Source organism: Pagrus pagrus, assembly GCF_965226575.1.
Source record: "Pagrus pagrus genome assembly, chromosome: 20".
NCBI classification, from domain to species: Eukaryota; Metazoa; Chordata; class Actinopteri; order Spariformes; family Sparidae; genus Pagrus; species Pagrus pagrus.
Genome location: NC_140207.1, coordinates 5,724,781 through 5,752,323, shown reverse-complemented (window position 1 = coordinate 5,752,323; position 27,543 = coordinate 5,724,781). Strand labels below are relative to the sequence as shown.

General features: G+C 40.3%; 1 protein-coding gene across 1 annotated transcript; it reads left to right on the top strand.

The window, feature by feature from the left end:
• The first annotated feature begins 19,281 nt into the window (after positions 1 to 19,281).
• Positions 19,282 to 27,254, top strand: adgrg2a (adhesion G protein-coupled receptor G2a). Its single transcript, XM_084340858.1, has 15 exons — positions 19,282 to 19,983; positions 20,292 to 20,410; positions 20,500 to 20,636; positions 20,732 to 20,888; positions 21,005 to 21,160; positions 21,455 to 21,577; positions 21,841 to 21,886; positions 21,978 to 22,081; positions 22,765 to 22,889; positions 22,973 to 23,241; positions 23,346 to 23,445; positions 23,904 to 24,190; positions 24,292 to 24,393; positions 25,690 to 25,809; positions 25,907 to 27,254. Exons 1-15 carry the CDS (start codon positions 19,293 to 19,295, stop codon positions 26,035 to 26,037), a joined length of 2,667 nt encoding a protein of 888 aa, XP_084196984.1. The 5' UTR covers positions 19,282 to 19,292; the 3' UTR covers positions 26,038 to 27,254.
• Positions 27,255 to 27,543: the final 289 nt, after the last annotated feature.

Below are 27,543 nucleotides of genomic sequence, written 5' to 3'. Positions count from 1 at the left end.
TTTGTCAAGACAGGTCACAGTTCAATCTGGAAGTTGAAACTATGAAACAACATGGGTCTTGCCATCTTAAATGTATTTCCAGTAATGTCACTATCATCCCAGATCTTAGCACTGAACTTGGAGGGTATAATCTAATTACAAATGGTAGAAATGTTGGCTAAGACGAAGGAAAACCAATAAAAATGAGCCCCAAGTTGTTTTAAAACAGAGTTATCCTTTAATAAGCTACACCAAATTTAGTGGCAGTGTGGCCTCAGATATTGCAGGAGTCAAACTTTTGAACTCTTCATTCCTTTATTGTTTCAATGTTTCAGGTCAATGGGAATCTGGTGGCAGAGAGGACGGTCATCGCCAGGGCCATCCCCCCCTCCGGCACCTTGTGGCTGGGCTGCCGTCCCAGAGACCGACCCCCAGGAGCCGTGCTCGGAAAGGTGGAGCTGTACCTGTTCCGCATGTGGCCGGACGTGGGTCAGCACGGGTTCTGCGAGGACGGCACTGTGATCGGCTGGAATGCTAAATTCTGGGGCATGACCAGCCCCGAGGCCAGACAGAGAGACCCTTACCTTCTGTGTGGTGAGACACATTTGATCTTATGCATGGATGAGTTTCCAAACTAATTATAGTTGTATTTATAACAGAATGCAAAGATTTAGTTTTGATCTCTTCGGCCTGTTCTATCTATTTAAGCATGAAATGTGTCTTTTTCAAATAATACTCATCAGATTATGTCTTATAGCTCCTGAGAACTGCAGAGAAAGTATTATTCTGGTATCATCTGACGTAACATTCCTCCTGGGTGTGAAGCAATAATAGTGCATGCAGAACAATTCACTCATGATAGCATTTCAGTAAAGTTTTCCTCTCTAACACTCGTCTTCACGCGGTAGTTTGCATGTGTTTAGAGCATGTTGGATGTTGAATGCTGCATGTTTTCATGTGTCTTGTAGAGCACAGACGGTTGAGACGTGGGGCAGGTGCTAAGAGACGTGTTACAAATGGTGTGTATTCACGTGACTTGCACACTTCCATGCATGCTGTATGTATTTGTCTAAATGTATATGTGTATCTGTACATGCCTGTAAATGTCTGCATTTAGTAGGACGAATGAGGGGAAAGGTAAAAGTACACAAAAGGATGGGTTTTTTTTGTTTTTTTTTTGGTTGCCTCAAACACGCCTGAAAATGGCCCGAATTCCCGTTACGGCTTGGCTGGATAGCCTTAAAATAATATTGTAATATTTTATAAGCTATATCAGGATACACAATGTATATACTATGTTTTAAAATGTCCTCAAAAGCACTTCATAAATGCCTGGACTGGGCGACAACATCAAATATCACAACATTTTTGACCAAATACCACCATATGTTGTGTGGATATTGTAGGGAAGACTATTGGTACTTTAACAAAATATCAATAATGTGGATATAATGACTGAGTTGGTAAAGGTAAATAAAAGACAACCCCCTACCGTGATGCAGCCTTTCAAACCATGCAAAGACAACACTTATATCACGATATGACTAAATCTAAGTAACTAACTAAGTATCAGTGGTTTGCAGAAACGTCAACTCTGAACAATATGTTCTGGCTGGGGAAATTTTTTAGCATAGAGCTACAAATGTAATTATTTTTGAATAGAAAGATTTTACACAGCTGTTCAACACGGCAGTGTAACAGAGATAAAGATAGATTTGAAAGTACATGTCCACCACAATCTTAATTTACATTTACTGTTTCAGCTATAACAACTGGATATGGACGGTCTGGGCCTCAACCTGGTAAGCAGCATCACTTTGAGACAATAATGATTATAATCTATCTATATTATAATATTTCCTTCTGATTGACGTCCTTCTTCCTTCTTTCTGTTACCAGAAGTGCCTTCAACTCCAGCTACCTCAAGTCCTGTCATAGCAACACCCCCGACTCACATGAGCAACCAGACACAGTTCACAGGTGAGTGACGCACCAAATCCAGATCCTAATCGTGTTGTACAGTAGTATGAGCTACAAAGTAATTATAGTAGTATGCTGTTTAGCAGGAAGTTTACGAGTATCTTGACACTTATAATAGCTAATAAGATTATTATGTCCCGTTCATAGGCTGTAGGTTGTCAATCAAACATCTACTTTAGATTGACTCTGCAAACTAACTTTTTTTTTTCCCGAGATGTTTTGGAACCGTTTCACCGCCGCACAACTTAAATAAATGACTTGAATCAATTTTAATTTCCTTAGTGCATTGCATTGTGGGAGAACGAACCCAGTGGCCAGAATACATATATGTTGAAACTTTACATTTCTTTATGTTGCATGTTGATGAAGATTCACAGTCATCCAGGTTAGGGTTTCTTTCTTTCTTTCTTTCTTTCTTTATGTTGCAACTTTTTGTTTCTTTAGGTCCAATTTTTCTACTTTATGTTGTGTCAATGCTGTGCTTATGCTCCGGTTAGGTTTAGGCACAAAAACACCCGGTTAGGGCTCAGAAAAGATTTTATTTTGGATTAAAATACCTGTTTTAATCAACACAAACATGGCTGGAAATGTATCAACTTCTCCTCAGAAATATAAATTTTTTGTTGCCACAAACACGACTAGACGTTGTCACGAGCTCTCCTTAAAAACATCCTGCGGTGTCACGCTCACAAATGCAGAAACATAGTCTTGAACAGTGGTCAGTGGCTTGGCAGCCTTCTCGCCTGTACCTGACTTTATATACTTATTCAATACACCCATGTTGTTTACTTTAAATATGTACTTGATTACTCAACATCAATAATGGTATCCAAATACGTTGGACACTTGTTGCATGTTTAGAGCATTCAAAGCAGCTGTGAGTTCACCGGTATCTCTTTCCTCTGGTTGTTCTCGCATGTGATGCTCATTTGTTTATCTTCTCAGCTGCAGTTATCAGCAGCCACTTTGCAAACGGCTGCTGCTGATGGAAATTAAAGCACTTCCTGTGAATGAGAGCATTTATCTGTAGAAAACACCATTTAGACACAGACTAGTGAGTAATTAGAAAAACAAACTTCATGGAACGGTAAAGACTGAATAAGATTTTTAAAAAAGCGCTGTTTATTGTTTTGTTCTTCATTTCTGTCGACTATGACAACATTATTATGTCAGTAAATGATAAAAAGTAACAGAAATCTAATGGTAAATCAAATTTGGGTCTACCTTTTGTGAATTTAGATCATTATACTCATAGTATCACATTATAGTATCTGTAAATGATGATTAGTAACCAAGATTTTAAGGATAATTTCAATTTGGGCCTATTTTCTTACAGCTTTGTCCATCATTTGTGTTTTTAAAGAAAACATAAACTCCAATTTAATTCACATTCTCAATTTAACTTTATTATATTTAATTATAATAAAATATTGCACAGGAGAACTGACAAGAACCAGAAAATGTGGCTGTACATTTGCATTGATTCATATATACAATCCTGAAGCTGAACCTGCTTTTCACATTTTTCTTTAACAATCTGTTTCTTCTGTTTTAGGGTTGTCGTTAGTAAACTGTAACATCAGCCAACTCTGTTCCAATAAAAGTAAGAATCTTCCACCTTCAGTCCAATCACAGCGCTCCATTCAGGCTCATTTGTGGGGTTACGACTTCGCTTTTTGTCTGCAGATGCTTACTTCTGGATGTCCATAAGTGTGGAGGTCAGAGGGGGCAGTAAGACAGAACAAGATGTCAAAAACCTGGTGAGAATGAAGATCTGCTGCGTCTCTCTTGAACCTTTACATCTCTGCCTGTCATTGTGTCATTCCTGTAATAACTTTTAAATGTCAGCTTACCACAAACAAGTCTTGCCGGCTGAGGATTAGTTTGAAGGAGAGAAACATTCCAACCCTGTGATGAACCAGAACTTAATTCTGACTAGGACCGTCAGACATTCTTACAGTATCAGTATGTGTCTCTACAATTCACACCCAGTAACACGTGCCTTTGTACTTCAGCACTGTTGGATTTAAAGGGTGCAACTGACTTAATGGTGACTGTGAGTCTTTGTGCTGAATGTGCTGAACTTTGGTTTTTGGACTGTTAGTTGGACAGACAAGACATTTAATGTTGATGTTTTCTGGGAATTTGTGACAGAACAATTATTTAATTAATCATGAAAATACTCGTTAGTTGCAGCTCTAAACTGGAATCAACAACTTGAATTTTCACCTCAAGTTTAACCCTCATAATCTGTTTGGTTGTCTTGTCTTTATTTAAAGCATCGCTGCGCTTCTACATTATTTTAAAACTGGGAAGACTGTGCAGTGGAGGAATGTACCTAAGTGCATTTACTCAAGTATTTTAAGTACAAATTTCGACTTACTAGTAATTTTATCTCACGCCGTTTTCTAACAGTTACTTTACACATTCATATGAAAATATACAAGAAAAAATGTTTATAGCAATAACCGTAACCGTTTTCTGAGTACTTGAGGACGTTGAAAGAGGTCTTTTGGATTTGTTTTTGCTCAATTGGATTGTTCAACATTGTGGCATTTCTTCTGACTTTCCTCAGTTCAGCCTGTTGCTGGTCAGCACAAACGTTGGCCTATATAACTGCTGTTTTAAACTTAAGTACAGGTTGTAATTTTAGTAACATACTATGATCCACACCTGAGCTTACAATGACTTTCATTCATCAGTGACAGGAGCTCCCGTACAGAAAGCTCTAAGTTCCAGATTTGGTTTTAAAGATTGGAGTTTCGTTCATGTTTCGGGGAAAAAAAGCCAAGTCTCTGATTGCAAAAGATTTGTTATTCAATATTGTGACAAAGCTACAATATGTATGTGATTTCCAACTTTTGGCGTCCTCACGGCGTTACTATGAAGGGAGAACGAAGAGCTGAAATCAAATCATAGACAGCGGCAATTTCCCCTGGAGTTGTCTCTACTTTGTACAAACAAAAATGTAAGATATTGGAATAATTTATATCAAACCGCCTCTTTTGGTGCAATTTATTCTTGGCCCTTAAAATTGGTGAACTGTGTGTGAACATTTTCTACAGTGTGCCTCTGGTTTGTATCTACAAGTCACGACTTAGACCTCACTCAGCTTCATTTTCAATCCGAAGTGATGGAGCGCAGAACAAATGCAACAAAACATTTGTCTCTGTCCTAATATTCAAATCTGGATGTGTTGGGCTCCCGTCGCCTCCCAAACTGTGTCAGCATCTGTCTGCCTCTGTCTCTCCATCTGTCACTCAGGTGTCAAATGTGTTTGGCTGCCATGACCGAACAGGCTTTATGGATTTCTGTCGGCGTGATAGACAACTTCAGGTCAGTCTGCCCCAGAAACAGGCAGCGCCTTCTCACTTTTCGGAATTAAATCTCTCCCATAAAAACAAGAAATGACTGCAACTTCTCTCTCTCTGCAGGTAGAAGAGGTGAACTGCAAGGAACGGAATAACATAAGGTAACAGCATGTCAGTAGATTTATGTGTTCAACTACATATCCTTCAGATTTCCCCTCCTCACAGTGGTGTGGACACTTTTGTTTCCAGAAATACGACCTGCGACGTGCTGTTGCAGCTCAGCCACGCCGTCTCAGCGTGTGAACTGCAGCGCGCTGGAGTCTCTGCACTGCAGCAAGCTGGAGACGGACAAATACAAGTGGAAATCATAGGAGAGGTGGAGAGAGTCGGTGAGCACACACCTCGTGATCTTCACACATACACAGAAACACTGCTTAAAAAGGATCAAATTAGCCTAAAATACAGTATAATAAAAGATCTTTACATGTAGAAGAAGATTCATTTACTTTATCATTTTACAACAGGCTTATACAATATAACAAGGATGGATTCTGTAGTGCTTATATGCTACTCACAGAAACAGAAAATACCTAGATTGATTAATAAGTAATCATAGTTGTAAAAATGCAAACATTTTTATTCCTGCATATATATAAGTGATGTAAAAAAAATTAAAGGGGCTCTGTAACAATTTGTCATTTAAAAAGGTGCAATATGTGCAAATTTTAGTTGGAAACTTTCAAAAATCATCAACAGAAAGTGAAGAAATAACACTTTTGATTATCATTATCTATCCATCTATGTTTTGTGCTTAAAAAATATCTACTGAAGTTAGCATGCTCGCCAGCTATCCCCGGCTCGTCCCGGTCGAAAGCTTCTGTGTCAGCGATGTAAACAAACAATCCCCTGCTGCTCCAAACTCACTGCTAGGTAGCTGCATGGCTAACTGAGCTAACAAGCCAACGGCACCTACAGTTGGAAGCAGTTAGCGACTACTCTTATGATATGCTGCCCTGTTTGTTTTAAGTATGAATTCGACAGGTGATTCTTACACAACGCACCTTTAATCAAACAAGAAGCCTGTGGACGATTTTTGTAATACTGTTGGGGGGGATGTGGCTGAGTGCCTCGTCTCAGTGCGTCTCTCTGCTAACAGAGAGCAACAGTAGCTAACATTAGTTTAGAAATGTCCACTAACAAACAAACCACCAGCGCAACACAGAAGTTCCACAGAGCCCTTTTAAAAACAGCTTCAATGTTAGTTCGTCTATTAAAGGGAAGTTGCGGTTTGAAGTGTCACAAAGTTAGAACAAAAACATTCTGCACACATGCAAACTCCGCCACGCTTGGAATAAGAGAGTATGCACATACAAATACATACCTATGTACCTGCGTGCACATGCAAAACACCAACAGGGATACAGATCATAGACACGAAATCATGTATCTACTGAAATCATGTATTAAGTTACAATCCATGGGTGTGTGCAAAGTCTAAATAATGTCCTCACTGTCACAAAAACTGGCCCCTTTCACATAAACCTTCTAATGTTAATCCAAAATCCTGATATTAACCCTCATGTGGCTCAGTGGAGAGGTGCAGACGGGCTACAATGATCTAACTTTGCGGAAACATCCTCTAAAAATCCCCAAAACACCCACAAACACTCATTTTCATCTTGACTTTATCCACGTCAGCTCGAGATCTGTGTGAGGGTGTGGATCCCTCTGGTGGCGGGTTCGTGAGGTGCACCTCCACCTCCTCCTCCCTGGATGATATCTGTAAGGCAAACAAACAGTCCAAGCTTACATGGTGAGTAATACTTGATTTTTTTTGTGTACACACTGAGCGTACGTCTGTACACACACTTTATCTCGTCATTGTTTATCCATTAGCTCAGTCATAGAGCCAAACTCCGGCCCAGCTGCACAGCCTAAGACAAAAACCTGCAGCAGTGAGTATCAAACACAGACACCCGTTATTATTATTATGATATTCACCAGAATTCATGTCTGTTCTGCTGCTGCAACTGTGTTTGTCTGTGCCTCAGGGGAAGCGCCTCGCTTTTGTGACTGCACTGCTTTCTGTAACTCTGCAAGTAAGAAAAAGAGCCCGAGTTCCTGCCTGTGTTCATACGTTTGCACTGCAATGTCAAGCTAAAATTATCTGTGTATATAAATGTGCTAGCTGGTGAATGTGATTGTCTGTACTTTGACTGTGGGAAATGTTATATAACTTACTCTTTAACATGAACCTTGCACAGAGACTTCCTGGCTAAGAACAATTTGAGCACTTTACCCCCATTAACCACCACTGCTCATCTACAGTCTTTTAAATGTATTTCCCAAAATATCAAACTATTCCTTTAACTGAAGCATGAAGGTTGTTATGAAATAATGGGAGGAAACAAAAAGGAAAACAGGAAAAATGAGAGTAAGATTTCAAAATAAAACAGGAAACCACAATCATGACAAAGGTGGGTGTTAGAAATATGTCCTAAACTGCCCCTGACTACCTTTACTTTGTGTTTGGTCTCTTCAGGCCAGTTTTTCGCGATGAAAATCAACATTCACAGTGATACTGTTAAGGTTAATGTCCTTAAATCATTGGTAAGTACAGCACAGTATGATTGAACTGTACTTCCTGTTGTACATATGCTATGTACTGACCTTCTAACTTTATTTGACAGCTGTCAGGACTGAGAGGAGCTGGTGCATGTAAAAATGCAGGGTAAGTCTCCATCCACTTTGAATCAGTTACAGTTTATACATGTAACGACCATATTTGCCTCTACTATTATATTGTGTTTTAATTGGTGGTACCAGGTGACTTTGCCTGTTTTTTGGCTGCAATGAAAGTAAAAGAAAGTATAATAAATTTCATAAATTATCAGATTTGATGGTGATAATTCACACATGTGGACAATTTGTTGTTTCCAGGTCAATGTGCCAAAATTCAGAGATTTTAAAGCGCTACCAGGTAAATCTCAGAGAATAAACAGTTCATGAAATCACACTGATTGACAAAAATTGATCTAGAGCTGATTATCATGTGCTTTCTTTATGCAGGCTGCTCATCTGGAATGCCATGGGACACATCAGAGGTACACACCTTTCTTCCTGTTCTCTAATATGTGCACACAAAAAAAGCTTCTTAAACAAACAAGGCTGAAAGGCTGAAGGTGGATTTATATTTTTACATTTCGCTGCTGGTCTCTAGGTTGTACAGCTGCATGGTGATACTGGAGATGTCTGGACCTGTCGATAATTGCTCCCTTAATAAACTTGTGCAACAACTCATTGACCGCAATCCTGACATAACAAATGAAAGTCCACTCACGCGCATGGGTTAGTCTGCAGGTTTATGTTTTTCTACTATTATCAAACCTCCAGGGTATAGAACCATCTGATGCGTGAATGTATTATTGACGGTGCTCTTCTTCCAAAGTGGTTTGTGGTCCTCCTGGCTTGCCTGTCCGAACCATGTTGAGGTCCAACCTGACCTGGGTTGCCAGTGACCTGCTGACCTCCGACGTGTGCCAATCTAACCCAACCCTGCTCAAATGGTATGTTGTTTATGCAAAGCTGTTTAGAAAATATGCTGAAGCCTCTTTCTGTTTGTTAGAGAACAATTTGCACCTCCTTTAGAGGAAAAAGGGTGAAATCAAGCATGTCTCTGGTGAAGTTTATAGGGAAAGTTCTAGGAAATTCAGGAACTCACATACTACACTAAATTTATAGATGAGTCTGGCTCAAGGTAAATGTAAATTGCAAAACAAAATAGCTGTTAGTATGCAGTATACAGCATATCTTTAATGGGATTTTCTTTGAGAGACAGTCACTTCATGGTTTATTGTTTACTGACTTGTATCCTATAGGAAGAAAAAAATAGCTTTTTTGGTAATTGAGCATCTTTAAAATACAAGTAATCCAGTAAGTTATCATTGTAATGTATATTACTTAAAGAATTTGTTAACTTACCATGAAGGAGACAAAGAAAAAAACAGAAACTTACAAAGAATCATTTGAAACTTTAGGAAATATGTTCATAGATGAACAATATTTTTCTGTGTCCTTTTCAGTGATGCAAATGAGACCCTCGCTGTACTTTTGACTGGAAGCTGCCCTTCCACAACTGAGCAAACCACAACGCAGCCTTCCAGTCTGAACAACAGCAGCATGACTACAACTCCTGAAGCTTCACCGCCATCTGTGACCAACACTACTAAACAAACAGCTGAAACTACTGCAACAGTTCAACAGAGAAATATATCGCAAGGAACAGCTCAGCCAAACAGGACTACTCCACTCACAACAATGAACAGTACACAGTCCTCAGCAGCACAAACTGTCCTCCAAACCAGCCCACAAAACACAACTGTGACTCTCTCTGACAGCACAACAGCACAGAACACAGCTTTAACTAAAAGCACAACGTTGTTGACACCCACCGAAAATACACAACTGCAAAACACGACCACGGCACACCAAAACACAACAGATTCCACGCCATTATCCTCTCTCAACTCAACTCAACACATCACTACAACTGCTCTTGTTGATTCAGTGCTTAATGCAACCACACTGTCTCCCAATCCCACAACAATCTACAATGTAACTACAGCAAACAACAACAGGAACCTACACAACGGTACAAGTAATGTGACAGGTAGCACATTTACACCCTCTCCAAATGATACAACAGTGTCCACTGTAACTACAGCAGATACATTTACATCTTCTCAAAATGATACAACAATGTCCAATGTAACTACAGTGGACAACAACAGGAACCTACACAACGGTACAATAACAACAAGTAACACAACAATTAGCACATTTCCACCTTCTCTAAATGGTACAACCGTGTCCAATGTTACTACAGCCAACACATTTACACCTTCTCCAAATGATACAACAGTGTCCAATGTAACTACTGCAGAAACATTTACACCCTCTCCAAATGATACAACAGTGTCCAATGTAACTACTGAAGATGCATTTACACCTTCTCCAAATGATACAACAGTGTCCAAAGTAACTACTGCAGATACATTTATAACCTCTCCAAATGATACAACAGTGTCCAATGTAACTACTGAAGATACATTTACACCCTCTCCAAATGATACAACAGTGTCCAATGTAACTACTGCAGATGCATTTACACCCTCTCCAAATGATACAACAATGTCCAATGTAACTACTGAAGATACATTTACACCCTCTCCAAATGATACAACAGTGTCCAATGTAACTACAGCGGACAACGTCAGGAACCTACACAACGGTACAATTACAACAAGTAACACAACAATTACCACATTCCCACCCTCTCCAAATGATAAAACAGTGTCCAATGTAACTACAGCGGACAACATCAGGAGCCTACACAACGGTACAATTACAACAAGTAACACAACAATTACCACATTTCCACCCTCTCCAAATGATACAACAGTGTCCAATGTAACCACTGCGGACAACGACAGGAACCTACACAACAGTACAATTACAACAAGTAACACAACAATTACCACATTTCCACCCTCTCCAAATGATACACCAGTGTCCAATGTAACTACAGCGGACAACGACGGGAACCTACACAACAGTACAATTACAACAAGTAACACAACAATTACCACATTCCCACCCTCTCCAAATGATAAAACAGTGTCCAATGTAACTACAGCGGACAACATCAGGAGCCTACACAACGGTACAATTACAACAAGTAACACAACAATTACCACATTTCCACCCTCTCCAAATGATACAACAGTGTCCAATGTAACCACTGCGGACAACGACAGGAACCTACACAACAGTACAATTACAACAAGTAACACAACAATTACCACATTTCCACCCTCTCCAAATGATACACCAGTGTCCAATGTAACTACAGCGGACAACGACGGGAACCTACACAACAGTACAATTACAAGAAGTAACACAACAATTAGCACAATTCCACCTTTTCTAAATAATACAACAGTGTCCAATGTTAATACATCGGACAATGACAGGAACCTGCACAACGGTATAATTACAACAAGTAACACAACAATAAGCACATTTCCACCTTCTCTAAATGATACAACAGCGTCCAATATAACTACTGCAGATACATTTACACCCTCTCCAAATGACACAACAGTGTCCAATGTAACTACTGCAGATACATTTACACCCTCTCCAAATGATACAACAGTGTCCAATGTAACTACTGCAGATACATTTACACCCTCTCCAAATGATACAACAGTGTTCAATGTAACTACTGAAGATACATTTACACCCTCTCCAAATGATACAACAGTGTCCAATGTAACTACTGAAGATACATTTACACCCTCTCCAAATGAAACAACAGTGTCCAATGTAACTACGGCAGATGCATTTACACCCTCTCCAAATGATACAACAATGTCCAATGTAACTACTGAAGATACATTTACACCCTCTCCAAATGATACAACAGTGTCCAATGTAACTACAGCGGACAACGTCAGGAACCTACACAACGGTACAATTACAACAAGTAACACAACAATTACCACATTCCCACCCTCTCCAAATGATAAAACAGTGTCCAATGTAACTACAGCGGACAACATCAGGAGCCTACACAACGGTACAATTACAACAAGTAACACAACAATTACCACATTTCCACCCTCTCCAAATGATACAACAGTGTCCAATGTAACCACTGCGGACAACGACAGGAACCTACACAACAGTACAATTACAACAAGTAACACAGCAATTACCACATTTCCACCCTCTCCAAATGATACACCAGTGTCCAATGTAACTACAGCGGACAACGACGGGAACCTACACAACAGTACAATTACAAGAAGTAACACAACAATTAGCACAATTCCACCTTTTCTAAATAATACAACAGTGTCCAATGTTAATACATCGGACAATGACAGGAACCTGCACAACGGTATAATTACAACAAGTAACACAACAATAAGCACATTTCCACCTTCTCTAAATGATACAACAGCGTCCAATGTAACTACTGCAGATACATTTACACCCTCTCCAAATGACACAACAGTGTCCAATGTAACTACTGCAGATACATTTACACCCTCTCCAAATGATACAACAGTGTCCAATGTAACTACTGCAGATACATTTACACCCTCTCCAAATGATACAACAGTGTTCAATGTAACTACTGAAGATACATTTACACCCTCTCCAAATGATACAACAGTGTCCAATGTAACTACAGCAGACGACAGGAACCTACACAACGGTACAATTGCAACAAAAAACACAACAATTAGCACGTTTCCACCTTCTCTAAATGATACAGCAGTGTCCAATGTTACTACAGCCAGTGCATTTACACCCTCTCCAAATGATACAACAGTGTCCAATGTTACTACAGTGGACAACAACAGGAACCCACACAATGGTACAATAACAACAAGTAAAACAACTAGCACGTTTCCACCTTCTCAAAATGGTACATTATCGAATGTTACTACAGCCAACACATTTACACCTTATCTAAATGATACAACAGTGTCCAATGTAACTACTGCAGATACATTTACACCCTCTCCAAATGATACAACAGTGTCCAATGTAACTACAGTGGACATCGACAGGAACCGACACAATGGTACAATTACAACAAGTAACACAACAATTAGCACGTTTCCACCTTCTCTAAATGGTACAACAGTGTCCAATGTTACTACAGCCAGTGCACTTACACCCTCTCCAAGTGATACAACAGTGTCCAATGTTACTACAGTGGACAACAACAGGAGCCTACACAACGGTACAATAACAACAAGTAACACAACAATAAGCATGTTTCCACCATCACTAAATGGCACAACAGTATCTAATGTTACTACAGCCAACAAATTTGCACCTTCTCCACATGATACAACAGTGTCCAATGTAACTACTGCAGATACATTTATACCCTCTCTAAATGATACAACAGTGTCCAATGTAACTACAGGGGACAAAGACAGAAACCTATACAACGGTACAATTACAAGCAGTAACACAACAATAAGCACATTTCCACCTTCTCCAAATGATACAACAGTATCCAATGTTACTACAGCAGATGCATTTACACCCTCTCCAAATGATACAACAGTGTCCGATGTAACTACTGCAGATACATTTACACCCTCTCCAAATGAAACAACAGTGTCCAATGTAACTACAGCTGACAATGACAGGAACCTACACAATGGTACAATTACAACAAGTAACACAACAATTACTACGTTTCCACCTTCTCTAAATGATACAACAGTGTCCAATGTTACTACAGCCAGTGCATTTACACCCTCTCCAAATGATACAACAGTGTCCAATGTTACTACAGTGGACAACAACAGGAACCTACACAATGGTACAATAACAACAAGTAACACAACAATTAGCATGTTTCCACCTTCTCTAAATGGTACAGCAGTATCCAATGTTACTACAGCCAACAAATTTACACCTTATCCAAATGATACAACAGTGTCCAATGTAACTACTGCAGATACATTTACACCCTCTCTAAATGATACAACAGTGTCCAATGTAACTACAACGGACAAAGACAGGAACCTACACAATGGTACAATCACAACAAGTAACACAACAATTAGCACCTTTCCACCTTCTCTAAATGGTACAACAGTATCCAATGTTACTACAGCCAACAAATTTACACCTTCTCCAAATGATACAACAGTGTCCCATGTAACTACTGCAGATACATTTACACCCTCTCCAAATGATACAACAGTGTCCAATGTAACTACAGTCGACAATGACAGGAACCTACACAATGGTACAATTACAACAAGGAACACAACAATGGGCACGTTTCCACCTTCTCCAAATACTACAACAGTGTCCAATGTTACTACAGCCAGTGCATTTACACCCTCTCCAAATGATACAACAGTGTCCAATGTTACTACAGCGGACAAAGACAGGAACCTACACAACGGTACAACTACAACAAGTAACACAACAATAAGCACATTTCCACCCTCTCCAAATGATAGAACACGGTCCAATGTTACTACAGCCAGTGCATTTACGCATTCTCCAAATGATACAATAGCATCCAATGTAACTACAGCAGACAATGACAGTAACCTACACAATGGTACAGTTACAACAAGTAACACAACAATTAGCACATTCCCACCCTCTCCAAATGTTACAACAGTGTCCAATGTAACTACAGCGGACAACGTCAGGAACCTGCACAACGGTACAATTACAACAAGTAACACAACAATTACCACATTTCCACCCTCTCCAAATGATACAACAGTGTCCAATGTAACCATTGCGGACAACGACAGGAACCTACACAACAGTACAATTACAACAAGTAACACAACAATTACCACATTTCCACCATCTCCAAATGATACAACAGTGTCCAATACTACTATAGCGGACGATAACAGGAATCTACACAATAGCACAAATACAATAAATAATGCAACAATGAGCACATTTACACCTTCTCCCAATCACACAATGGCGAACAATGTAACTACAGTATTTCACAATAACACAACCGTGTACAAAGAAAGTGCAGTTGACAACAGAGACCTAGGCAATGTTACCGCTACAACAATAAATGCAACCACAAGTTCATTTACACCTTCTCGCAATGGCACTGTAGTGCACAATGTAACTACAGCTGCCAACAATAACACAACAGAGCACAATGTAACAACAGCGAACAACATCAGCGACCTCCACAATGGTACAATGACAACAACTAATGCAACAATGAGGACATTTACATCTTCTACCAATGTCACAGTAACAACTCACAATTTCACAACAGAGCACAATGTAACTACAGTGGACAACAACAGTACAACTACAGAAACTAATGCATCAATGAGCATGTTTACACCTTCTACCAATGTCACAGCAACAACCAACAATTTCACAACAGAGAACAATGTAACTACGGTGGACAACAACAGCACAACAACAGAAACTAATGCAACAATGAGCATGTTTACACCTTTTCCCAATGTCACAGCAACAACCAACAATTTTACAAGAGAGCACAATGTAACTACAGCGGACAACAACAGCACAACAACAGAAGCTAATGCAACAATGAGCACGTTTACACCTTCTGCCAATGTCACATCAACAACCAACGATTTCACAATAGAGCACAATGTAACTACAGTGGACAACAACAGTACAACTACAGAAACTAACGCAACAATCAGAACATTTACACCTACCAATGTCACAGCAACAACCAACAATTTCACAACAGTGGACAATGTAACTACAGTGGACAACAACAGCACAACAACAGAAACTAATGCAACAATGAGCACATTTACACCTTCTACCAATGTCACAGCAACAACCAACAATTTCACAACAGTGTACAATGTAACTACAGTGGACAACAACAGCACACTAACAGAAACTAACACAACAATGAGCACATTTACACCTTCTCCCAATCACACAATGGCAAACAATGTAACTACAGTATCTCACAATTACACAACCGTGTACAACGAAAGTGCCGTTGACAACAGGGACCTAAACAATGGTACCGCTACTACGATAAATGCAACCATAAGTACATTTACATCTTCTCGCAATGGCACTGTGGTGCACAATGTAACTACAGCTGCCAACAATGACACAACAGAGTACAATGTAACAACGGCGAACAACAGCAGTGGCGTCCACAATGGTACAATGACAACAACTAATGCAACAATGAGCACATTTACATCTTCTACCAATGTCACAGCAACAACTCACAATTTCACAACAGAGCACAATGTAACTACAGTGGACAACAACAGCACAACTACAGAAACTAACGCAACAATGAGCACGTTTACACCTTTTGCCAATGTCACAGCAACAACTTACAATTTCACAAGAGAGCAGAATGTAACTACAGCGGATAACAACAGCACAACAACAGAAACTAATGCAACAATGAGCATGTTTACACCTTTTCCCAATGTCACAGCAATAACTAACAATTTCACAAAAGAGCAAAATGTAACTACGGGGGACAGCAACAGCACAACTACAGAAACTAACGCAACAATGAGCACGTTTACACCTACCAATGTTACAGCAACAACCAACAATTTCACAACAGAGCACAATGTAACTACAGTGGACAACAACAGCACAACTACAGAAACTAATGCAACATTGAGCACATTTACACCTTCTACCAATGTCACAGCAACAACTCACAATTTCACAACAGAGCACAATGTAACTACAGTGGACAACAACAGTACAACTAGAGAAACTAACGCAACAATGAGCACGTTTACACCTACCAATGTCACAGCAACAACTCACAATTTCACAACAGAGCACAATGTAACTACGGTGGACAACAACAGTACAACTAGAGAAACTAACGCAACAATGAGCACGTTTACACCTACCAATGTCACAGCAACAACCAACAATTTCACAACAGAGCACAATGTAACTACGGTGGACAACAACAGTACAACTAGAGAAACTAACGCAAAAATGAGCACGTTTACACCTTCCAATGTCACAGCAACAACTAACAATTTCACAACAGAGCACAATGTAACTACGGTGGACAACAACAGTACAACTAGAGAAACTAACGCAACAATGAGCACGTTTACACCTTCCAATGTCACAGCATCGAGCAACAATTTCACAACAGAGCACAATGTAACTACGGTGGACAACAACAGTACAACTACAGAAACTAACGCAACAATGAGCACGTTTACACCTTCCAATGTCACAGCAACAACTAACAATTTCACAACAGAGCACAATGTAACTACGGTGGACAACAACAGTACAACTAGAGAAACTAACGCAACAATGAGCACGTTTACACCTTCCAATGTCACAGCATCGACCAACAATTTCACAACAGAGCACAATGTAACTACGGTGGACAACAACAGTACAACTACAGAAACTAACGCAACAATGAGCACATTTACACCTTCTACCAATGTCACAGCAACAACCAACAATTTCACAACAGAGCACAATGCAACTACAGTGGACAACAACAGTACAACTAGAGAAACTAACGCAACAATGAGCACGTTTATACCTACCAATGTCACAGCAACAACTCACAATTTCACAACAGAGCACAATGTAACTACGGTGGACAACAACAGTACAACTAGAGAAACTAACGCAACAATGAGCACGTTTACACCTTCCAATGTCACAGCAACAACTAACAATTTCACAACAGAGCACAATGTACCTACGGTGGACAACAACAGTACAACTAGAGAAACTAACGCAACAATGAGCAAGTTTACACCTTCCAATGTCACAGCATCAACCAACAATTTCACAACAGAGCACAATGTAACTACGGTGGACAACAACAGTACAACTACAGAAACTAACGCAACAATGAGCACATTTACACCTTCTACCAATGTCACAGCAGCAACTAACAATTTCACAACAGAGCACAATGCAACTACAGTGGACAACAACAGTACAACTAGAGAAACTAACGCAACAATGAGCACGTTTACACCTACCAATGTCACAGCAACAACTCACAATTTCACAACAGAGCACAATGTAACTACGGTGGACAACAACAGTACAACTAGAGAAACTAACGCAACAATGAGCACGTTTACACCTACCAATGTCACAGCAACAACTCACAATTTCACAACAGAGCACAATGTAACTACGGTGGACAACAACAGTACAACTACAGAAACTAACGCAACAATGAGCACGTTTACACATACCAATGTCACAGCAACAACCAACAATTTCACAACAGAGCACAATGTAACTACAGTGGACAACAACAGTACAACTAGAGAAACTAACGCAACAATGAGCACGTTTACACCTACCAATGTCACAGCAACAACCAAGAATTTCACAATAGAGCACAATGTAACTACGGTGGACAACAACAGTACAACTAGAGAAACTAACGCAACAATAAGCATGTTTACACCTACCAATATCACAGCAACAACCAACAATTTCACAACAGAGCACAAGATAGCTACGGTGGACAACAACAGTACAACTACAGAAACTAGCGCAACAATGAGCACGTTAACACCTACCAATGTCACAGCAACAACCAACAATTTCACAATAGAGCACAATGTAACTACGGTGGACAACAACAGTACAACTAGAGAAACTAACACAACAATGAGCACGTTTACACCTACCAATGTCACAGCAACAACTAACAATTTCACAACAGAGCACAATGTAACTACGGTGGACAACAACAGTACAACTAGAGAAACTAACGCAACAATGAGCACGTTTACACCTACCAATGTCACAGCAACAACCAACAATTTCACAATAGAGCACAATGTAACTACGGTGGACAACAACAGTACAACTAGAGAAACTAACGCAACAATAAGCACGTTTACACCTGCCAATATCACAGCAACAACCAACAATTTCACAACAGAGCACAATGTAACTACGGTGGACAACAACAGTACAACTAGAGAAACTAACGCAACAATGAGCACATTTACACCTTCTACCAATGTCACAGCAACAACTAACAATTTCACAATAGAGCACAATGTAACTACAGTGGACAACAACAGTACAACTAGAGAAACTAGCGCAACAATGAGCACGTTGACACCTACCAATGTCACAGCAACAACTCACAATTTCACAACAGAGCACAATGTAACTACGGTGGACAACAACAGTACAACTAGAGAAACTAACGCAACAATGAGCACGTTTACACCTACCAATGTCACAGCAACAACTAACAATTTCACGACAGAGCACAATGTAACTACAGTGGACAACAACAGTACAACTAGAGAAACTAACGCAACAATGAGCACGTTTACACATGCCAATGTCACAGCAACAACCAACAATTTCACAACAGAGCACAATGTAACTACGGTGGACAACAACAGTACAACTAGAGAAACTAACGCAACAATGAGCACGTTTACACCTGCCAATGTCACAGCAACAACCAACAATTTCACAACAGAGCACAATGTAACTACAGTGGACAACAACAGCACAACTATAGAAACTAATGCAACAATGAGCACGTTTACACCTTCTCCTAACTTTACCATGGTGAACAATTTAACTACAATCTCCAAAAGTTTCCCAACAGTGGAGAATAGAACCAGTACAACTGTATCTCAGAACAGAACAACCACAGGCAAGGTAACCACTTCACCCAGCAGGGAAACAGAACAGAGCACAACAATATCTACCACTGCTAGACAAGTTGTCAACAACACCACTAAACCCACTGGTACGCCACAAAACATTCAGACTGGAAATTACACCGCACCAGAAACTGACAACATCACAGCAACCAACCAAAATGGCACCATCTCCACCACAGTTGCAACTGACACCACTCCCACTGTTAATCACAATGAAACCACAGGAATCAGCTTCAACATGAGCTCGACAACCAAAGGACCAGGAGTCAATTCAACAACTACAGCAGCTAACACTTCTGTTGAACATATAACTACAACTTCTGACACAACCACAAATGGTCAACTTTTGGCCCAGATTAACACCACCACTGCAGAGGTCTCCACGCTTTCTTCTACAACAGCTCTCCAAGCCAACACCCTTACCAGTTCAACCACAGCAGAACCTGGTACGAATAGTTAAGAATTCAACATTTACAGTCTGGTTAAAGCTTTCAGTATGGTGGATCAAATTGAATCAAATGAAAATATATATTATATTGTTATATTATTATAGTATTAATAGTATAGTTCCTTAATCCACATGGATGTAATGGTTTTCTGTGTAGACGCTCCAACAGGAGGTTGAACTTTTTGACAAAGACTTGACAAGTAGACTTTATCCTTTGCTATATTGATTGATTTTATCTATATAATGACGACCATACATCAAGAATTGATTCACGCGTTTTGACAACTTATTATACTTCCTACCAAGGTGCTGAAACTACCCTCACAACCACCGCAGAGACGACGCAAAGCCAAGAGGAACAGGAGGAACAAGCAAACGAGCTGCTGAGCCAAACACAGGATACTTCTCAGTTTAACTCCTCTCAGGTGAAGCTACTGATCTGTAAATACTTTGTGTGAGCCACTGTGTTATTGGACTTGTCACTTATTGTTGGAAAATTTGATGGATGTTGCAGGTGGCACAGTTGACGGAGCAGTTAGAGAAGCTTCTGGACGGCCCAACTGTCTCTCAGGCAGTGGGACAAAAAGCCATCAGTGTAATCAGCAACCTGATGGGGGGTGACTCAGTGGCACTCTCTGAATCTGCCAACAGGTACAACTCAAACAACACCCACCTACATAGACACATACGTATATCCACATACATTTGATGTATCTAAAGTGTTTTGTCTTCTTTCCTGCTGACAGGCTGATTCGGTTGGTCGATGATGTAGGTCTTAAACTGGTTGTCGTTGGTGACAGTGCAATTGCGTCCTCTAATTCGCTGGTTCTGGCAGTGAGGACAGTTGATGGGACCAACTTTCCGACAACATCTGTCGACATTTTCAACACGGATAATGTCCAGGTAGGGACATAGGCCTCGTACAAAAACCACCCATACTGTCAGATTTGTTTTGATATGGGGAAAAGAAAAGAGGTTCTTCAAAAAATTGACCAGTTCTTAACTTCTTCTGTGCCCAGCTCCGTGCCCTCAGCACATCCCGGTCCAAGCGGTCAGGGTCTGCTCTGGGCTCTGTATTCTTGCCCTCCTCCCTCACCTCCGGACTCAGTCCTGAGCAGCAGCAGCAGGCCAGCAGAGTCCAGTTCACCTTCTACACCACTTCTGCCCTTTTCCAGGTACTTTCTCATCATCACATCTGGATTTGTCATCTGTCATCCCTTTAAGATTTGTTTCACAGAATGTTGATGCATTTATTGGTGTTCATTTAATGATCTTCCACGCAGCATTTCTTTTGTTTTTAAACCAGCTGTGGCTTTATGGAAAAAGGAAACAGCTGTGGCATGATTTAACAAAGGATTAGATAATACAATTGTATTTACATCAGTGCAGTTACTGCAATGAAATGAAATGCAAGCTCGATTTCATCTTCCTTCAAACTGATTTCATCAATCTGCTTTGTTTTTTTGCAGGATTCAACATTGGATAACCAGACCATTGTCAGTCCAGTTCTGGGCTCCAGTGTAGCCAATCTGTCAATAAGCAACTTGGTTGAAAACATTCAGTTTACCATCCGAAACATCAACCCCATAACTGTGAGTGTGCACTCGGATATAAATCTTAATTTCTTTCATGAACACAAAATGATTAAATGCTGCAAGGATTTGCCGACAATTTTGATGCTAGGACAAAAAATTGGAGGTAGCTGTATGTTATCAGTAGCCATCCATAATAAGACCATAAAACAATAACTGAAAATCTGCATTTTTCCAGTCAACATTACAAAATAAAAGTTAGCTTGTATATCACCTACAAATAAACTCAAATAAATGGTTTAAAAATACTTCTTTGTTCTCAGGCGAATGTCTCGGCCTCCTGTGCATTCTGGGACTTCGCTCTGAATGGTAAGTTCATGCTCGCCAAATCGAGTTGGTTAAGAGCCAACTGCTACAACTGCCACAGGTGTTTATATCCCTGTTTGTTTCTCTTGTTCAGGCGGTCGAGGAGGCTGGAGCACAACCGGCTGCTTTGTCGTCAACGCCACACAGGAAGACACGACGTGCAGCTGCAACCATCTCACGGCCTTTGCAATACTGCTGGTTTGTGTGCATGTTTCATTGAATGTGTGGCAATAATAGTACCAATAAATTCCTTTAAAACACATGTACATAGGGAATTAAATGAACAACTAAAATTACAGGTTAAAGCGGCAACCAGGGCTGCAACCAGTCTAGAAGAAAAAGCTTCAATTTGAATAAAGTGACTCATTGGATTAAATGAAGCACCGAGCGCCAAGCTAATGCAGATAAATAACATGATCTGTCTTTGTTAGGGTAACATTTTACTCTTATGTCATTTCAAAGTGCACCCTTTCTCTGTAATGACTTAAGTGAGTTACTATAATAGCGTTAGCATAGACATAAAGCTTTCAAGTCATTGTAGTGCTGTGAGATCGCCACTAGACCTGCTGAAACACAGTCCTGAACTGTGGTCACTGGCTTGCCAGCCTTGTCAGACATGAAAGTCAGGTCATAAACATGTAATATGGGTGTGATATGACATGTTTTGCTGAAATGTCATTATGGCACGTTGTCTGTGACACGTACAAATGTGAATGTGGTTTGCAGAAATATTAAGTTCCAACATTTTATCCTGGCGCGGAGCTGAGTAGCAGCAGTAATTATGTCTTCCTATATGGTTAAACTGAGGATTGATAAAGCTCACAGCACTCTACTGTTGTACAATGTGTGTTCACATGTGTATTTTTGTGTCCTAAATGCAGGATTTGTCCAGAGAGGGACTAATAGACCGTCAGCAAGCCCAAATCCTTACTTTCATCACCTACATCGGCTGTGGCATCTCTGCTATCTTCCTCTCTGTCACCTTACTGACGTATCTCTGTTTTGAGTAAGAATCTTTACAAACCCCAGACTACTTAAATCTAAGCTTTATTACATTATATCACATCATAACAATCTCTTTCTTTGCAGGAAACTGCTGAGGGATATTCCTGCCAAGATCCTGGTCCAGCTCTGCATGTCCCTCCTCCTCATGAACCTGGTCTTCCTGTTGGACGGCTGGCTGGCGCTCTACCCGGCCATCGGGCTGTGCATCAGCACCGCCTTCTTCCTACACTACTTCCTGTTGACGTCGTTCACCTGGGCCGGGCTCGAGGCCCTGCACATGTACCTGAGCGTGGTCCAAGTGTTCACGCCTTACCTCAGCAGATACATGCTGAAGTTCTCACTGGTGGGCTGGGGTGAGTAACACTGAATTTCCTTCCTTCTTAATTTTTTTTTTTAAAAAAGATTTTTGTTGGATATATTGAGATGGTTCTGCTGAATAACACGCTGGTCTTCACAGGCATTCCTCTTCTTGTGGTGATCATTGTAATATCAGTGGACAAAGACAACTACGGTCTGGTCACATATGGGAGATACACAGACGGCACTACAGATGACTTGTAAGTGAACAAAGATTAATAATGTGATTATATATGGATCTTTCACAGGTCTGGTTTGACAGGGGTCAGATATCTTAGAAATAAATGCAAAACTTAAGTAAAAAATAAATAATTTTGTAAAAACAGAAAAACTTAAGAATGCTTCAGAACTTTTTTTCCCTTATTATTCCTGAAATTAACCCATTTGGCCACTGGAGGGCGGTACTGTGCTTCATCTATGGTGCCCAAACATCCAAACAAAAGCCTCAAGGATGAGCGTCAGGCTTTGAAGCCAGTTTTACATAGTTAATGTGAAATTACAACATCACGTAATGCACTGTGGCCCAAAAACACTTTTTCCCTTCAGCTTGTTAATTGCTAAAGAAGCAGCTGTTAAATGGTGGATACATATTTTTTGGAGCTTCACAACCTTGCGAATAAAAGTCCTTTAAGTAAAGTGTTTTCTGTCCCGCTTGTAGCTGCTGGCTTCGTAATGACATTGCCTTCTACGTGGGCGTGGTGGCCTACTTCCTCCTCATCTTTTGTCTGTGCCTGCTGGTCTTCATCTTGGTCATGGTCCAGCTGGCCCGGATCAAGAAGCAGAACCCCCAGAACCAGTCTCCTAACAGGGGAGTGATGACAGACATGCGCAGCATCGCCGGCCTCGTCATCCTGCTCGGCCTCACCTGGGGGTTCGCCCTTTTTGCCTGGGGACCGCTCTACTTACCCTTCGTTTACCTTTTCACTATATTCAACACTCTGCAAGGTGAGATACTGGGAAATACTGACACATTGTTGAAATAACAACTCTTTCTCTGATAAAACTGATACAAGCTCATTTTTACTCTTTAAATTTGTCCTGTGTAGGTTTCCTTGTCTTTGTTTTCCACTGTGCTGTGAAGGAGAACGTCCGCCGGCAGTGGAGGACTTATCTTTGCTGTGGGAAACTGCGATTGGCTGAAAACTCAGGTGGGCTCCTAAATGTTTTCCTATAACTCTGATTAGGTGATTGAGCATAATAGTGCAGGCATTTTTCAAACTGGTGGGACTAAAGGTGCATTCAAGGAGTCATGAGTCAGTCAAATATGACCATGCTGTCATGATACACATATTTTTAAATCCAGTGTGACTTACACCTTCCGAAGATTTATGTCCATTGTGTAGAAACATCCATAAATAAATATTACAAACTTATAATTGCAGAACTTGCCTTAAAATATTCACATTTTTCAGATTTCTTAAGTATCAGCATGATTGCGTGACTCTTATCTGGAGATCCATTGGTACACTGTAAACAGGAAGTACTAATAGCTAATTCGGCATGACTTTTAAGTAAATTAAACAAGAAAGATTGTTGATCGCATAGTAAGAGTTTGCCTGTGACAGTATATTTAAGATCAGAAACAAAGGCTCTGATTGTTGAGAACACAGCTTCTGATTTGTTGGCATAGTGGACAGCTACTGGACACAGCGAGGAAACTGGGCTAACTAGAGCAATAACTGTTTTTGACACGGAAAATGGATTCATAAGGATGTATCACCGTGGATTCTCCTAAAAGATCGCACCAGAGCACTCGTTGTAACGCCACAGCTTCAGGGGAAAACGTTATTCTCTCCCATGTAGTGCTCCAGAGATATTTAACATCGTAGACCTCAGAGTTAACTTCTTTAGTGTCCAGTGTTTCAGATTTTTCTCATCAGTCCTGTTCAACACTGACAGACTCGAGCACAGAGGTTATATATATTACATTATACACCTTCCAGTAGTGTGTAAAATACATATAAATCAATTAAAATCAGCTCCACCTTTACCAACTGCAACACATGAATCTATCAATAATTACTGGTATGATCCAATGACATAGGCTAACATATATATTATTCTGATGAGGGCCATGTTGGTGATGATGTTGGTGTCTCTGCTTCTAAAACTTGTTTATCAACATAAACATGTTGTATTCTCGTGACAAAATGCTCTAAAAGACTTCATTTGCGTATTTGGATCCCTAAAATATTCTTCTGTGTGAGAATGACCTGATTTTGCAGAACTCATCGCTGAATCAAAAGCAGTATTCACATTATGGGAAAAGTAGTTGAGGAGCTGAGGGCGTGATTACTTACCAAAGAGAAGTAAAGTAAGAAAGAAAAAGTAATAACAGTGAAAGAGTCCATTGATATGAACTGTTTAATGTTAATATCAATGGATATTACATTGAAAATGTTCTCAATTCCTTATTAAGTTGGTTCTGATGCATTTTTCTGCAGAATGGAGTCGGACGGCCACTCAGAACAAAAAGAATCTGTCGCTCAACACGGCGACCACCAGGGCGCTGCACTCAACCTCTCGCAGCTCCTCCGTCATCAGCGACGCCACCAATAGCAGCGGTGCGTTCACAGATCACAGTCTGAACAACTCACACACATTTACACATTTTTACATTATAAACAATTACACCGTGTTTGTGTTCGTCTCCCCCCGCAGGCTCTGTGTTCGCCGACAGTGGGATATCTGAAGGCTCCGGCAGCGACGTCGTCCTCAACGAGATTCACAGGCGAAATATGTCACTCTCAGCGACCGCGTCAGGCGTTCACGCGTCAAGTGCTGATTTGTGATTACAATAATTATCTACTCTGAGAGGCAGAGTCAGAGAGTGGTGATCTCCTGCAGCTGGAGTAAACAAAAAGCTGTTCACAGGAGGAGTAGATGCTGGCAGGAAATCCTCAGTGTTACACAAGATGAAGGTGGTTAAATGAAGGACAGAAGACGGACGAGGTGAAACGAGACTGAAATACCTTTTTTAATTTTTTTATAATTATTGCTTTTTGCGACTATTTGATGCCTTTTCTACACCGACAGAAGAATATATGAACACAGAAAGGACTTGTAAGTGTACAGTCGGTGTGTTTCTGACTGAAAAATGTATTATTATAATTTTTAATATTATTTATTCTTTGTATCAAAGCTCTTAGAATTTTTACTATAAACAATAGAGATACGGCGTGCTACAGAAACAAAACAGTTTTTAAATATCAGCCTACTTAGAAGGATTTTGCTGCATTTTTTTAATATACATTACTTTTCAAAGCATAAATGGAAAAGATGAAGATGTTTCCAGTTTGTTTACGTCCTCCGCTGACCTTCCTCTCTATATTTTCAGTAAAGAGTCCAATTCCAGAGTTTACCTGTCGTTAAGGGGATGTCGAAAGGCATTCTGGGAAACGGATTCTCTAGAGACAGAGTGGATTGAAGGAAAAATGCCAAACCTTAAAGGTGCAATGTGTAAGAATTTAGTTTGTAACGTTAAAAACAAATAATAACTGAACCGAATGTGAGGAAATAACAATTCTGATGTTAAATCAAAGACATGTATGTACTGTGCTATCTGCTCAAGTTAGCATGCTAACCAGCTAGCCCCAGGCCTGAAAACCTCTCTCTCTCCCAGCGGTCCAAAGCTTCTGTGCTAGCGGTGTAAACACCAACACTCCCAAGGAAGTCCGGCTAGCTGCACGGCTAACTGAGCTTACAGTAGCCACAGTCGTGAATGTATAACCAGAGTACAGTTAGCAGCGGTTAGCATTCACTCTGGTGATATCCTGCCTTACTTACATATTGCACCTTTAACTGCTTAATGAAATGACTTTATTACAAACTGATCACGTCTCTGTCAGAGTATTCGAGGGGGAATTCCTCCTTTAATGTGAGATATTGCTTTGTTTTGCTACAGCACAGTGTTGATGTTCGACCCAGAGTCTTTAGCTTGTTTGTATACTTTACATTACATATTTTTTTATAAGACACGACGTTTGGTTCCTGCAGTGTGCTGGACCGATGCCCTTGTGCAAGAACATGTGCATGAAAGAGGAGCTAATAAAAACGTCACCTCATTACCTGTCCGGTTTCTCTCTTTTGACTCAGAGAGTTTCACATCTACATGACATCTTTTGCACCTTTAATCAAACCTATTCACCGGAAAAAACTCGCCAATTATAATCCCGGCAGACTCCCCGCTCATCACAACACTGTGTAACCTTCAGCCGAGCGTCTCACGCCCACCCAGCGCCGGTTTCAATCACACAGCCTGCGAAGGTCGGCCGCAGAGGTTGGCGTCAGTTAGCTAT